Source organism: Tachypleus tridentatus, chromosome 11 (genome assembly GCF_004210375.1).
Source record: "Tachypleus tridentatus isolate NWPU-2018 chromosome 11, ASM421037v1, whole genome shotgun sequence".
In the NCBI taxonomy this organism is placed as follows: Eukaryota; Metazoa; Arthropoda; class Merostomata; order Xiphosura; family Limulidae; genus Tachypleus; species Tachypleus tridentatus.
In genome coordinates this window covers 31999000-32013143 of record NC_134835.1, presented here as the reverse complement: position 1 = coordinate 32013143, position 14144 = coordinate 31999000, and the positions used below count along the sequence as shown (strand labels likewise).

At 35.4% G+C, this 14144-nt stretch overlaps 1 protein-coding gene across 1 annotated transcript; it reads right to left on the bottom strand.

Moving 5' to 3' along the window:
* Positions 1 to 1886: 1886 nt before the first annotated feature.
* On the bottom strand, positions 1887 to 13772 carry LOC143231457 (uncharacterized). The gene is made up of 3 exons (XM_076465992.1): positions 13440 to 13772; positions 5791 to 5857; positions 1887 to 2094 (listed from the first exon to the last, which is right to left on the bottom strand). The coding sequence occupies exons 1-3, from the start codon at positions 13625 to 13627 to the stop codon at positions 2062 to 2064; spliced, it is 288 nt and encodes a 95-aa protein (XP_076322107.1). The 5' UTR covers positions 13628 to 13772; the 3' UTR covers positions 1887 to 2061.
* Between the last annotated feature and the right edge of the window lie 372 nt (positions 13773 to 14144).

Genomic DNA, 14144 nt, shown 5'->3' with positions numbered 1-14144 from the left:
CAGCACGACTTATTTTCTTTTCTCTTCGTGTTAAAAATTGAAAACTTTTTTTCATAGTTAAATTAGTGCACTTACCTTCCACTAGATGGCAAAACGTACACCTAAACTACTTATCAGTTTGTTTTGGTTTTTTGGTTTTTTGGTTTGTTTTGAATTTCGCACAAAGCTTCTCGAGGGCTATCTGTGCTAGCCGTCCCTAATTTAGCAGTATTAGACTAGAGGGAAGGCAGCTGGTCATCACCACCCACCGCCAACTCTTGGGCTACTCTTGTACCAACGAATAGTGGGATTGACAGTCACATTATAACGCCCCCACGGCTGGGAGGGCGAGCATGCTTGGCGCGACGGGGAGTTTGATTTGGAAGTTCATACAAACTAACTGGAAATAAAATCATCCAATCGAAGATGTACAAAACATTTTTTTGCACCATGACTGACTTGTGTAAAATAGTGTGTAAATTTAATTATATTCTGCACAAATAGCTTCATTTACTTCGTAATTAGATAAAAAAGCGTTTCAACAACAGCAAATCACAAGTCAAAACGAAACAAAAAATCTTATTTAGTTTATAAAGAAAAGATGATACGTTTGTATAAACTGGAGTGTTCAGAGATAATAATAACTTCCTTCGCCCCACACGCTTAAACGTTAAGTTCTTATAAAAAAATTGGGGGAGGTAATAATAGTAGCATTACAAGAAGAAAGACGAAAATGATAGTACAAAGTGTGTTACAATAGACGCAGTTTTAACAGGGTCACCTAGTGGCTGGGATTCATAAATCCAATGACGTCGCTAGAATAATAAATTTCAGGAGTTTCAGGAAATTAAATGTAGGAGAGAGGACAGGAGATTAGTCAAGAAGCCCACTTTCACAGGCAAGGCGCCGAATAAACAATCTGTTCCGTGCCCAGAACTGCAAATGAAACAAGAAATTGGTAATTAGAACATTAAGAATGTTTTGTGGTTTATTTCGTAGCTAGGTATTTGTTGTATGAATATATTGTTTTGTATGATGCGCTCGTCACTGTGTGGAGAAAGGGCAGCTCGGGAGTTTCTCTTTTCTGCGTAATAGTAGTATTTAAATACAAGGGATGTTTGTCTTTCATTTATTGTTTGAGTGTTACACGTTTTGTGTAAACAATTTGTGGGGGCCATTTTGGAAGTCTTTGGGCTATTTTGAAAACTTTGAGACTTAGAACGGAGTGTTGTGAAACTCCTGCTGTAATGACAAATAGTTCAGAGGACATAGGCTTGGTTGTTATTAAATGCTTTGTGTGTCCCGGCATGGCCAGGTGACCAGGGCATTCAACTCGTAATCTGAGGGTTGTGGGTTCGAATCTCCGTCACACCAAATACGCTCGCCCCTTCAGACGTGGAGACGTTATAATGTGACGGTAAATCCCACTATTCGTTGGTAAAAGAGCATCCCAAGAGTTGGCGATAGGTGGTGATGACTAGCTACCTTCCCTCTAGTCTTACACTGCTAAATTACCGACTGCTAGCGCAGATAACCCTCGTGTAGCTTTGCGCGAAACTTAAAACAAACCAAACCAAAAATGTCTGTGGATCCACACCTCTAACAACGGGGTTTCGATACCCGTGGTGGACAGAGCACAGATAGCCCATTGCGTAACTTTGTGTTTAATTAGAAACAAACCTTAATAATAATAAAGCACACAGTGCCATCTAGTGATAATTAAATCTACAGTGACAAACTCGATTAAATAATTTTTGTTAAAAATATTAATTACGTTTGGCTTTGGTTAGATATTCAGTAATTTTTTTCACTCTTTAACATGAGAAAAATAATAATCGAATAACTTTGTTTTAATTATGTCCAAGCTATGGTTCACCAAATACTAGTAAAAAGGCTATGTTTGTTCAAATGCTTGTCATTTATTAGCCATTATACATATCAGTTGTATTGAACTACATTATTTAATTATCTCGACTTTTAAGCAGACACAAAAAAAACCTAATAACCTATGAGAAACATAATTGTTTGAAGACAAAATTTAAGGTAGTTTGAAAGATTTCTTTCCACCAGAACGTCATTTGGTTATCGATGAATGTCGTCAGGTTGGTCAAATATCTATAAGGAAAAAAACAACAAAAAACTTCAGATTAATATTAATAGTGTAGTTTTTATTGATAAATATATACATATATATCATTAAATAGTATAATCTGTGAATGTTAAAGTAGATAGACGCATTAAACAAAGTACATAAACATTATTTACAAATATACTTGGTGATGATACATTCACCTAAGTGAACTTATTTGATAACTACTCTTACAACGGTTTGTTTGTTTGTTTTTTACTTTTGCACAAAACTACTCTAGGGCTATCTGCGCTAGCCGTTCCTAATTTAGCAGTGTAAGACTAGAGGGAGGGCAGCTAATCACCACCACCTACCGCCATCTCTTGGGCTACTCTTTTACTAACGAATAGTAGGATTGACGGTCACATTATAACTCCCCTACAACTGAAAGGGCGAGCACGTTTAGTGCGACGGGCATGCGAACACACGACCCTCAGATTACGAGTCAAGTGCCATAACCCATCTGACCATGCTGGGCCTTTACTACGGTCCTGCATGGCCAGGTGGTTAAGGCACTTGAAAAGTCCAAAATGTGAGTTGAAGTAATTATAATTGTAGCAGTCAATTCTAACCTTTAGTTAGAAGAAACTATAAATTAATTAGTAATGCTGCTGACAAGCTATTCTCCCTCTATTCGAAATTTTCAAGTTTTGTAATTGAACCTTAGAGATATCTAAACTGCTTGTTTACCTCAAATCGTGTCGTTTAGGTTCAAAATACCATTCTCTTTTAAACCATTAATTGTTCAAAGATTATTAATAATAATTTCATATGTGACACTATCAAGGTCAGGACCACTATGATAACAACACGCATTTTGCTAGGCCTGAAGAAAACATGGCTTCTTTATTTCTAGTTATGTTTACACTGTCTAGAAAAATCAAACTGGCTAAACTATTGGCCCAGGATGGACAGGTGAGTTAAGGCATTCGACTCGTAATCTGACGGTCGCGGGTTGGAGTCCCCGTCGCATCAAATATGCTCGCCCTTTCAGCAGTGGGGGCTTTATAATGTGACGATGAATCCCACTATTCGTTTGTAAAAAAGTAGCCCAAGAGATGGCAGTGGGTGGTGATGACTAGCTGCATTCCCTCTTGTCTATCATATCTAAATAAGGGACGACTAGCCCAGCAAGTCTTTGTATAGCTTTGCGCAAAATTCAAAAGACAAAACAAGGCTAAACTATTTAGAAAGCTTATTTATTAGGTTTTTAAAGCCGGTTTTCCATCAGCAAGAGTTTTCAAGCCTGAAATAGCTATGCAGATTTCAGAATGTTAAAAGTAAGGAAATACGAAAAGTCAAGTTGAAAGCTTCAAATTAATCTTAAATATATTTTGTGTCACAGTGTTGTAGTTCACACTTGCAAAAAAAATAAGCACATTTTCGTGAAATCCGTGAAATGCGTCATAATCTTTAAGGAAAAAGCAAAAGAAAACCTCGATATAATTTTTTTTTATTTTAAAAATGTATATTTTCTACATTCTATGTACAACTAATATAATAATCTGATTTAACGCGATTTGTGAAATCTGTTTAAAGCTTTCAAAAGAACGTAACAAGATTGTTCGAAGCTCTCTTCGAGGTTATTTCAACCTTCAAATTCTATTAGTAAAAAAAACAAAAGCAGCTCTCGCGCTTGGAGTTTGGACCTATCTCCAAAGTGACCTTCTCTTTGTTCAGTTAAAGTTTTATTTTCAATATAAGAAAAAAAATCCTTTTCGCGCTTCTTTTCTTAAGCCTCTCACTGAACAATATGAGAAATTGAGTAATTAATATCTAGTTTTTTACAATTAGAAATGCCAATTTCAATATATCCAAGTTTACTCTCTTTAAAAACTAATGGATATTAATAAAAGACTTATCTAAGGTCATCTGTTGTCTTCCCTAATTTTGAACTATTGACAACAGGAAAGTCATCTAGTCAACAGTATTTTCTGGTTAAAGAATAACTGATAAGTACTTAAGGTGTGTGTTTGTTTTTTTATAGTGAAGCCACGTCGGGCTATTTGCTGTGTCCACCGATGGTAATCGAACCCCTGATTTTTGCGTTGTAAATCCGAAGACTTACAGCTGTCCCACCAAGAGGACAAATACTTAGGTCTGGGAATACAATTATTTTCTACCTCTTGCACCAGTTGACACCAACATCTAAGCCTCCATAAAGGTTTTGGTTTGGTTTGGTTTGAATTTCGCGCAAAGCTACACGAGAGTTATGTGACTAGCTGTCCCTAATTAAGCAGTGTAGGACTAGAGGGAAGACAGCTAGTCATCACCGCCCACCGCCAACTCTTGGGCTAGTCTCTTACCAACGAATAGTTGGATTGACCGTCACATTATAACGCCCCTACTGCTGAAAGGGCGAGCATGTTTGGTGCGACGGGAATTCCAACCTGCGACCCTCGGATTACCAGTCGAGTGCCTTAACCACTTGGCCATGCCGGGGCTCCATACAGGTGCATAACAATGTTTCGTTACACCAATATTTCTAACTTTTAATTGGTTCACATTCTTGTTTCCTCAGAAACTGTTCACCATATTTTAAATATTTTCTACTACATACCACAAATATCAACCTTCCTCAATAAACTTAAGAATCAAAGTGAAGCAACACTTATGGAAATCAGCAAGCAATTAATACGATAACATGAAAGAAATTTGAAAACGAAAATAAACTGGAAAACGTTTCAAAAATAGAAATTGTCGAAAATTTATTGCATTATCTTGAAATGTGTTTTTAAAAGTAAACTGAAAATCAAACCTTTGATAAATGATACATTATCGTGGAAACTGTTCGTTCAGCTGCAGATGGGATATTTCAATGGTTGGTACGTTACTGAACAGACTGGACACATGAAACTGATTATTGTACACCCTGGTGTCATTACTTCAAACTTGACTTAATCCTTAAAAAAATTTCATTGGTTGATCTTGATAACATATCCCCATGGGGTTTATTGAATCTCTAAAGACCCCATGGGACACAGTTGGTAGCCTTGTTTGTGAATTTTTTATAGGCCATAGATGTGTGGACTTGTGCACAAACCTATTTTGAACATCAGCCTTTTTTAACAATAAGATCCAGGTCCGAGTCCTTCAACTAAATACGGACTTTTTGGGAATTTCTTTTTCCATAACGGCAAAAATTAGTAACCGAAACGTAGGACGAAATATAGTTGGTAAACAGTGACGAAAATTAAAATGTTAATTAATTATAACAATTAAATTTAGTTTTACGTCAGGTTGTCAAACAATATTGAGTAAAATCTCAATATCTATACAAGTAATTACAAGACACATAAAGGAATTCAAGCACTTGTTACTAAAATTCACAACATTGTTGACCCGGCATGGCCAGGTGGTTAAGGCATTCGACTCGTAACTTGAGAGTCGCGGGTTCGAATGCTTATCATACCATACGTGCTCGCCCTTTCAGCCGTGGGAGCGTTATAATGTGACAGTTAATTCCGCTATTCGTTGATAAAAGAGTAGCTCAAGAATTGGCGATGAGTGGTGATGACTAGCCGCTTTCCCTCTAGTCTTACCCTTCAAAATTAGGGACGGATAGTGCAGATAGCCCTCGTGTAGCTATGCGAGGAATTCAAAAACAAACAAACACAATACTGTAATACAAGTACCGCTATTCAATGTTATATCAATAAGAATTACGAGTACACGAGACGTACCATCTCAAGCTTTCTGGGATCCACATAGTTTTCGACATTGAAGCTCTTATCTAGACTTCTTCCGAACCTGTTAAATCAAAACATATTACAAATACTTGTTAAAATTAATTTGAGGAAAATAATGACTTTTATTCATTTCTGTAAAATTACTTTAGTGAAAATTCTGGAAAATCAAATATATTTTTTCGTGCCTTTCTCTAATTTACTGGTACTTGATAAAGTAGTTTGTTTGTATAAACAATTAGAGCTTGAACGAATAAAGGAAATGTTGACCAGAATAAGTTGTTTCTAAATCAAATTTATATACCTCTAATAATATAAAACTGGGGAAAATACAGTTGTTCACAAAATGTCTACAAAATACAGTTATCTACAAAATACAGTTGTTCACAAGATGTCTACAAAATACAGTTGTCCACAAGATATTTACAAAATACAGTTGTCCACAAGATGTCTACAAAATACAGTTGTTCACAAGATATCTACAAAATACAGTTGTCCACAAGATATCTACAAAATACAGTTGTCCACAAGATGTCTACAAAATACAGTTGTCCACAAGATATCTACAAAATACAGTTGTTCACAAGATGTCTACAAAATACAGTTGTCCACAAGATATTTACAAAATACAGTTGTCCACAAGATGTCTACAAAATACAGTTGTACACAAGATGTCTACAAAATACAGTTGTCCACAAGATGTCTACAAAATACAGTTGTACACAAGATGTCTACAAAATACAGTTGTCCACAAAATGTCTACAAAATACAGTTGTCCACAAGATGTCTACAAAATACAGTTGTCCACAAAATGTCTACAAAATACAGTTGTCCACAAGATGTCTAGAAAATCGAGCTTTTACTTTCTTTCTTTTAATGTTTTCAGTCCAGCCACATTAAGAGTTAATAGCTACAACAACCTCTGTAAAGAGAAAGGCATGGTCTTGTAATTAGCGTTCTGGGCTGCGTACCTGAAAGTCCAAGTTTTAACTTCAAAATACACTGTTGCATGCGCTTTACAGTTTTCGGTGCGCTTACATTATAAAAGTGGCAATCACTCTTGTTATTCTGCTGAAAAAAAGTTGTGTAGGGGGCGCTAAAGCTAATTTCAGAGCAAGAAATGTTTATTTTTGAACCACTTAGAAAGTTTTATGTTCTCTTCTGTTAAGTTTCGATTTCCGACTTTCTGGGCTAATTTCTAAGTAATCTGGGTTAAGCAAGAGATTTGTATTTCCGATCCCCTTATAAAGTTTTGTGTTATTTGTCTGTTTAATCCTTCGGTATTTTAAACATCTGAAACAATGTTTATTAGCGCAGACAACCCTCAAGAAACTGTACGCAAAATTCAACAAACTTTCGTTCATCACCGAAACTGTCAAAGGTTTGTTCTTTTCATAACCGAAGGGTATTTCACATACATTTCTATATATCTACTAATAACAATTTTCTACTGAAAACTTTAATTTTAACTTCGAAGTTCGGTTTGAACTTCTACATCAGAAAGATTAATAATAAAAAAAAATAGGCCCAGCATGGCCAGGTGGTCAAGGCGCTCAACTCGTAATCTCTGAGGGTCGCGGGTTCGAATCCCCATCGCACCAAACATGCTCGCCCTTTCAGCGGTGGGGGCATTATAAAATTACGGTCAATCCCACTATTCGTCGATAAAAGAGTAGCCCAAGAGTTGCCGGTTGGTGGTGATGACTATCTGTCTTCCCTCTAGTCTTGCACTGCTAAATTAGGGACGACTAACGCAGATAGCCCTCATGTAGCTTTGCGCGAAATTCAGATTTGTTTTACTTTATTTTGTTTTCTAAACATTTCTTCCATATTTCATGTTCAACATTAATCCCTGGCTTGTTAACCCTCTTTCCATTATTTTACGTTTATGTTATAATTCTCATTTTAACTCATCTTAGTCTCCAGTTAACCAGTCTGACAAAACTAGAAGAAAGGGTATGCAAATTTTCAGGACAGTAAATCGTCCTATAAAACTAGAACGTTTCTCACACTTTATAAACTTGGTTTCGATACTCGTGATGGCCAGAGCACAGATATCCCTCTGTGTAGGGTTGTGCTTAGCTGCAAACAAACATTTTTCTTCACAATGAAGCAGTAAAAATTGTACATCTAACTCATCCAAGAGGCTTTGAAGTATCTCGACCAGTGGTTCAGCAGTACGTTTTCAAAATTGCGATGCTAAAATCTGGAATTCGACTCCTCACGGTAAACAAATTGCACACACACATTCGCACTAAAACAAACAAAAAACGTTTACGTCTACCACGAAATAGAAATATTTACATCCTTATTAATCAAAACACTCACTGCTTTGTTCACATATATGCATTTCTATTTATGAACGTCTTTATTTCTCTTCCAAGTCGTCACGCCCAGATAAATTTATGTTTTTCTACCCAAATCCCTCAGTCATACATATGAGTATTTCTCTTACTTATTGAAATCATCAGATATATCCTTATTTTACCAGCTTTCCCAACGAAACCGTCACCTCTACTTATTAACACCCAATCTACCTATTCAAACTCTACAAATCCATTTATTAAAAAGCACTTTCCTATTCCAACTTCAAAACTCAACTTACGACAACTCCTTACACGAAACCTTACGTTCCCACTTATCACTGTCACATTGTTATATCCTTATATCACTTTCCTTCACATCAGCCTCACACTTTTCCATGATTCAAACATTCGCATTCTTATTAATGTACACTCTTGCCACTGGAAGTTTTACATTTGAAAACAACAACCAAGTAATGTTGTTGAAAATTCCACGTTTAACTCACGTGCAATCATCTCTATAGATTATTTTTTTGACTAAACATTAGCTAGTTCAAATCTTTCTTTCTTTTGTGTTCTGTAATGATCTGGGGACGAGGGCATTCGATTCGTATTTCCATCACCGGACACTTTTGCCTTTAGGAATAGCTAGCGCAAATAGTTCCCGAGTAGCTTTGCGCGAAATTCAAAGCAAATAAACAAAACTTTTACGTAAATACAAAGTATTGTTATTCATTCCCACTTTCTCCACTCAGTGTTGCTACGTTCAACTATATTCATCATTACAAACAATTTTTCACAAACAAACGCTTTCTCTAATCTACACACGAACACACATAGAACTCTTTACTATGGCGGATGTCCTTTTTAGTCGAGTCTGAAACACAATTTATGGAACACATACTTTGTCAGTATTACTCTGTTTTTACAACATTCTAAATGTATGTTTAACAAAATCTCTTTTTTTTTTCATCTGTTGTTGTTAAAGGAATAGTAGTTTTGTTATAACAAAGAGCCTACTCAACGAAACATTGAGTTCATAACGATTGGTTTCGTTTGTTTTGAATTTCGCGCAAAGCTACAAGATGACTATCCGCGCTAGTCGTCCTAATTTTGCAGTGTAATACAAGAAGGAAGATAGCTAGCCATCACCACCCGCCGCCAACTCTTGGGCTATACTTTTACCAACGAATAATGGGATTGACCGTCACATTATAACGACCTCACGGCTAAAAAGGCAAGTATGTTTGAAGTTGTGGAGATTCGAACCCGCGACCCTCAGATTACGAGTGCCTTAACCACCTGGCCATGCTGAGCCAGTTGATAACGAATCTTAAACTCTTACAATCAATTATTTATATGAATATTAAACTCTTACAATCAATTATTTATATGAATACATTTACAGAAATAGTCTACAAAGAACAGCCAGTTTTCTAATCTCGGTGTTAATTCTGATGAGGTCGTTTGCACAAAAACTCAAAGGAAGAAAGGGTAATTAACACTAAACTGTAAAAAAAAATCTAACAAAAGTGAAGTGGATTAAAGATACTTCCACTGTTATGTGTTGATCGATGTAACATCTGCCTTTTGAAATTATAGTTTTATATTTTTAAGTGCTAATTAAAAACATCAACCTCACATTTTAGAAAATATTTTCCATTGATTCTGAAAAAAACAACAGACAACAATAGTACACTGCAGACACAAACAAACCTATAAATGGTATTCTTAAGTCTTATGTTATTTTTAATAGAATTAGAATTTAATCTTTTTTTACTTTACAAAAGGAAATGCTCATCAAATGTTTGCTGTTTTTCAGTTTATCAGATTAAAAATTCGGCTGTATTTCAATTGCCCAATTTTTTATCCTTTTTTTTTACATATCGCGTTTGTTTTTATTAACTTTTTACCAACATAAGGTCCGGCATGTCAAGATGGTCAAGGCACTCGACTCGTAATTTGAGGGTCGCGGGTTCGAATCTTTGAAACCAAGAAATGGCGGTGGCTGGTGATGACTAGCTGCCTTCCCTCTTGTTTTACACTGCAAAATGAGGAACGGCTAGCACAGATAGCCATCGTGTAGCTTTGCGCAAAATTTAAAACAAACCCAACCGAAACCCAACATAAGTCATTATGCTGCTGATGAATACTTTATTTTACGTCAAAAACTTGGAACAGTCTCGTACTTTTCATTTGTACTGATTTTCCAGGTTGTTGAATTAGTCAAAATACTAACCAGATTTTTATTCAAAAGTCCTCATTTTTATGATTAGCTTCTAAAGACATGAGTTGTTGATTTTATTTATGGAACAAGAGGAATTGTCTGAAACTGTATATGGCTGAAAATTTGTTTGTTTTGAATTTCGCGCAAAGCTGCACGAGGGCTATCTGCGCTAGCCGTTCCTAATTTAGCAGTGTAAGATTAGAGGGAAGGCAGCTAGTCATTACCACCCACCGACAACTCTTGGGCTAACTCTTTTACCAAATTCAATAGTTGGACTGACCGTCACATTATAACGCCCCCACGGCTGAAAGGCCGAGAATGTTCGGTGCGACCGGGATTCGAACTCGCGACCCTCGGATTATGAGTCGAACGTCTTAACACAGTTGGCTATGGCGGGCTATGGCTGAAAGTAATTAATTTGTTTGAATTTGTTTAGGATCAGTTCCTGCGTCAGGAAACTCGTGATGCTATTTTTATATTTGTTTTTTATTATAATTACATAGCAACCAGCTATCAAATTATCATAAAAAAATACAACAACTTAGGAACTACAAACTTTGATTTGAGGATCCACTGTCTTGAATAGAATGTGAACATAGTCATATATGGTACCGTCTCTAGTTTAACCAATGGCAGAGTCTGTTATATTTTCACATTAACTCGTCAGATTGGTTAATTCGTGCAGCTTTGTAGAACTTAATATGAACAATTTCCTTGTTAAAAACTTATTTTAATTAATTACTCTCTACCATGAGCAACATTTCTGCGTTTTTAGTATTTAAAAATTTTAACGATAAACGTAATCGAACATTGGTTTCAAATGTTTTTGCTTGTTTGTTTTAATTTCATGCAAAGCTACACGAGGGCCATCTGAGCTTAGTACCAACTTAGTGAAATGCTGAGATAATCTACAATAGATATGCATTTTTCATTAAGTGAAACTTCTAGAATTCCCCAAACATATTATGTTACATACATAAAATATCCCAATGGAATATTATGTTACATACATAAAATAACCCAATAGAATATTATGTTACATACATAAAATAACCCAATGGAATATCCTGTCACTTTCCGTCAACGTTTTGAAAAGCTAATCATTGCTTATTCACTATAGTCCAATAGAAAATCATTTACTTATAAAGAGACAACAAGTAAGTACTTAAATTATTTTATTAGTTTTATGATTTTTTAAAATGGTAGTTTCCTTACTAATAACACTATAAAGGGTGTGAATAATTTTACACATATACAAAGACCTTATGCAGTTTAAATCTTTAATAACTTAACTTCCATATAAACATTCTATAAAATAAAAAGGGAATTTATTCAGAATTTAAATAATATTGTTAATGATTCATTTGTTCTACTTTCTTCTTTTATTTTCCAGATAGCAAACCTTTTACTTTACTGAAAGACTTCAATTGAAGTAAAGATTATTCGTGTTCTCTGGCAAGCTGAGCTGAAGTCTGTGCCAGCCGTCAGAATATAAACTAGATCTAAGAAGGAAGACTACTTCCATTAATGATAAGCCACGAAATGGAAGACCGAGGGTAAACGATCAGACTGTGTTATCTCTAGAGAGAGTGTTTACAAATAGTCCACGAAAATCGGTGAGGTGAGCTTCATTGAAAATAGGTATTCCTAAAACAACAGCTCACTCAACTCTCAAACCAAAATTACTTATGTGAGCGTACATGTTTCAAATCCATCAGTTGTTATTAGAAGAATGGTGAATATGTAAATATGTTGTAAGTTAACATTCTTGCAATTAAGTATACTAAACCTTAAATAAGTCTCTTCTTTTTTTAATTTTTACAGATTATTTCTATAGAATTTATGTTATTAAAACTGCACAAGGACCATATTTTCAAACTCTTCGTACTGGAATGTTTTTCGTTTTGTTATTATTTAAATATTTTTTTTAATAATGTGACGTTTCAGATTTATTTCTGTGCAACGTTTCGTCTCCAACAGTGAGGTACTTGACCAATCGGAGGGTCGCGGGTTCGAATCCATGTCACACCAAACATGCTTGTCCTTTCAGCAGTGGGGGCGTTATAATGTTACAGTCAATTCCACTATTCGTTGGTAAAAGAGTAGCCCAAGAGTTGGCTGGGTGGGTGGTGATGACTAGCTGCCTCCCCTCTAGTCTCACACTGCTAAATTAGGGACGGCTAGCGCTGATAATTCTCATGTAGCTTTGCGTGAAATTCAAAACAAACTCTAACAGTGAAACGTGATTACACACAACATTTAAGTTAGAGACTAAACGTTTCACAAGAATAAATTTATTATCCTACAGACACCTGATTCCAAAAATTCTGCTGTTCCTAACTTGTGTGGAAGCATTTTTGAAAACCAAACTGGTTATTTTGCTTTCAAGACTTTAAACTGATTTTAATTTTAAACTTCTCTGTGACTAAACAGTCTCTAAGCCCAATGTTCAGAACAAGAAAGTATCATACTTATTTTAGTTCGAGATCGATTTTCTTCCATACGTACATGCTAGTTCTGATTTACAATCCATTGATGGTGTTCAATTCAATGGCTAAGTTTGTCAGTTTTCTACTCGAGACTTATTACGACAGTAAAGGTGTCATTCACAAACCCTACCATATTATGATAAGTTAAATACTTCATATTTCACTGTATTCATAAGATTTTGTGAAAGTGGTTGAAAATCTAAATGAATACCTTCTACCTGAACTAATAATGTTTAACTATTGACAACAACTATGAGCCTTTACTTCTATTGCGTGCATTGCCTAATAACCTTATCTTCAAGAATGTGCAACTGTGAACAGTACCTCTGGGTCTCTACTTCCACTACGTGTATTATCTGGCAATTTAACTTTCAAAAATGTGTAACTGTTAACAACAGCTCTGGTTCTTTACTTCCGTTACGCGTACTATCTGACAACCTTACCTTGAAGGACGTGTAGCTATTGACAACTCTGGTTCTTTACTTCCGTTACGTGTACTATCTGACAACCTTAACTTAAAGGTTTATAACTCTTCTCATCAAATCTGGGTCTTTTGTTATTTTAACTTGAAAAATGTAAGTAATCACGAGATGTGTATTATTATTGTTCTATTACTAATAATCTTACCTCGGTCGAGCAAGCTGAGAGTAATATTTTTCCAAGGACTCTAAGTATCGCAGAGTGTCAACGATGTTCGAAACGTCTTCATGTGACGGTCGGGCGAGGACCAAGATGGGTTCGGAAACGAGCAGAAGCAAAACACATACCGGCAGAGAAACTGAAAAAAGTTTAAAGGTTTGTGTTTTAAGATTCATTTTTTAGTGTGATAGATGGGTCAAAATAGAAGAAAATTTATTGTTTTTCAAAACACAAAAAGTTTGTGACTTTTGACTTCCTGAATCACTATCAAGTGAAGAAATGGAAGGTCAGAGATATTGAAGAAATTTATCTTGAGGTTTGATATTTATGCCTTTCAACGCGAGTGTTGCAAGTTTATAGAAAATAGTAGACAAACATCAAAAGTTGTGTTTTACGTCACGACAACGAAAATCGAGTTTAACCAATAGTTTAACGTTTTCTGGCTCGCGGGCGTCCAATAGCGTTTGATTTGGTTTGGTAGGCACGTGAATAGGATAGTAATTAGAAATCTGACAAGTTACAGTAGTTTTATTTTCGTTGTTTAAGACTTAATGTAAGTTTTTCTTTCAATTTTTCAAGTAACTTTGGATTATATTCTTCGTTTGAAAAGACGTCAAGCCAAATAATTTCCGGAACTATCAATTTCAAAACAAAAGTAAAAAAACATTTTAGCAAAATTAGAAATAAATAAAT

Excerpts from the sequence above, each read along its gene's own strand:
- LOC143231457 (XM_076465992.1), bottom strand. The coding sequence starts at position 13,627 with ATGAATCTTAAAACACAAACCTTTAAACTTTTTTCAGTTTCTCTGCCG. Across the intron at positions 5,858-13,439 it reads TCTCAGCTTGCTCGACCGAG|GTTCGGAAGAAGTCTAGATA; the intron begins GTAAGATTATTA and ends TTGATTTAACAG. Across the intron at positions 2,095-5,790 it reads ATCCCAGAAAGCTTGAGATG|ATATTTGACCAACCTGACGA; the intron begins GTACGTCTCGTG and ends TTTTCCTTATAG.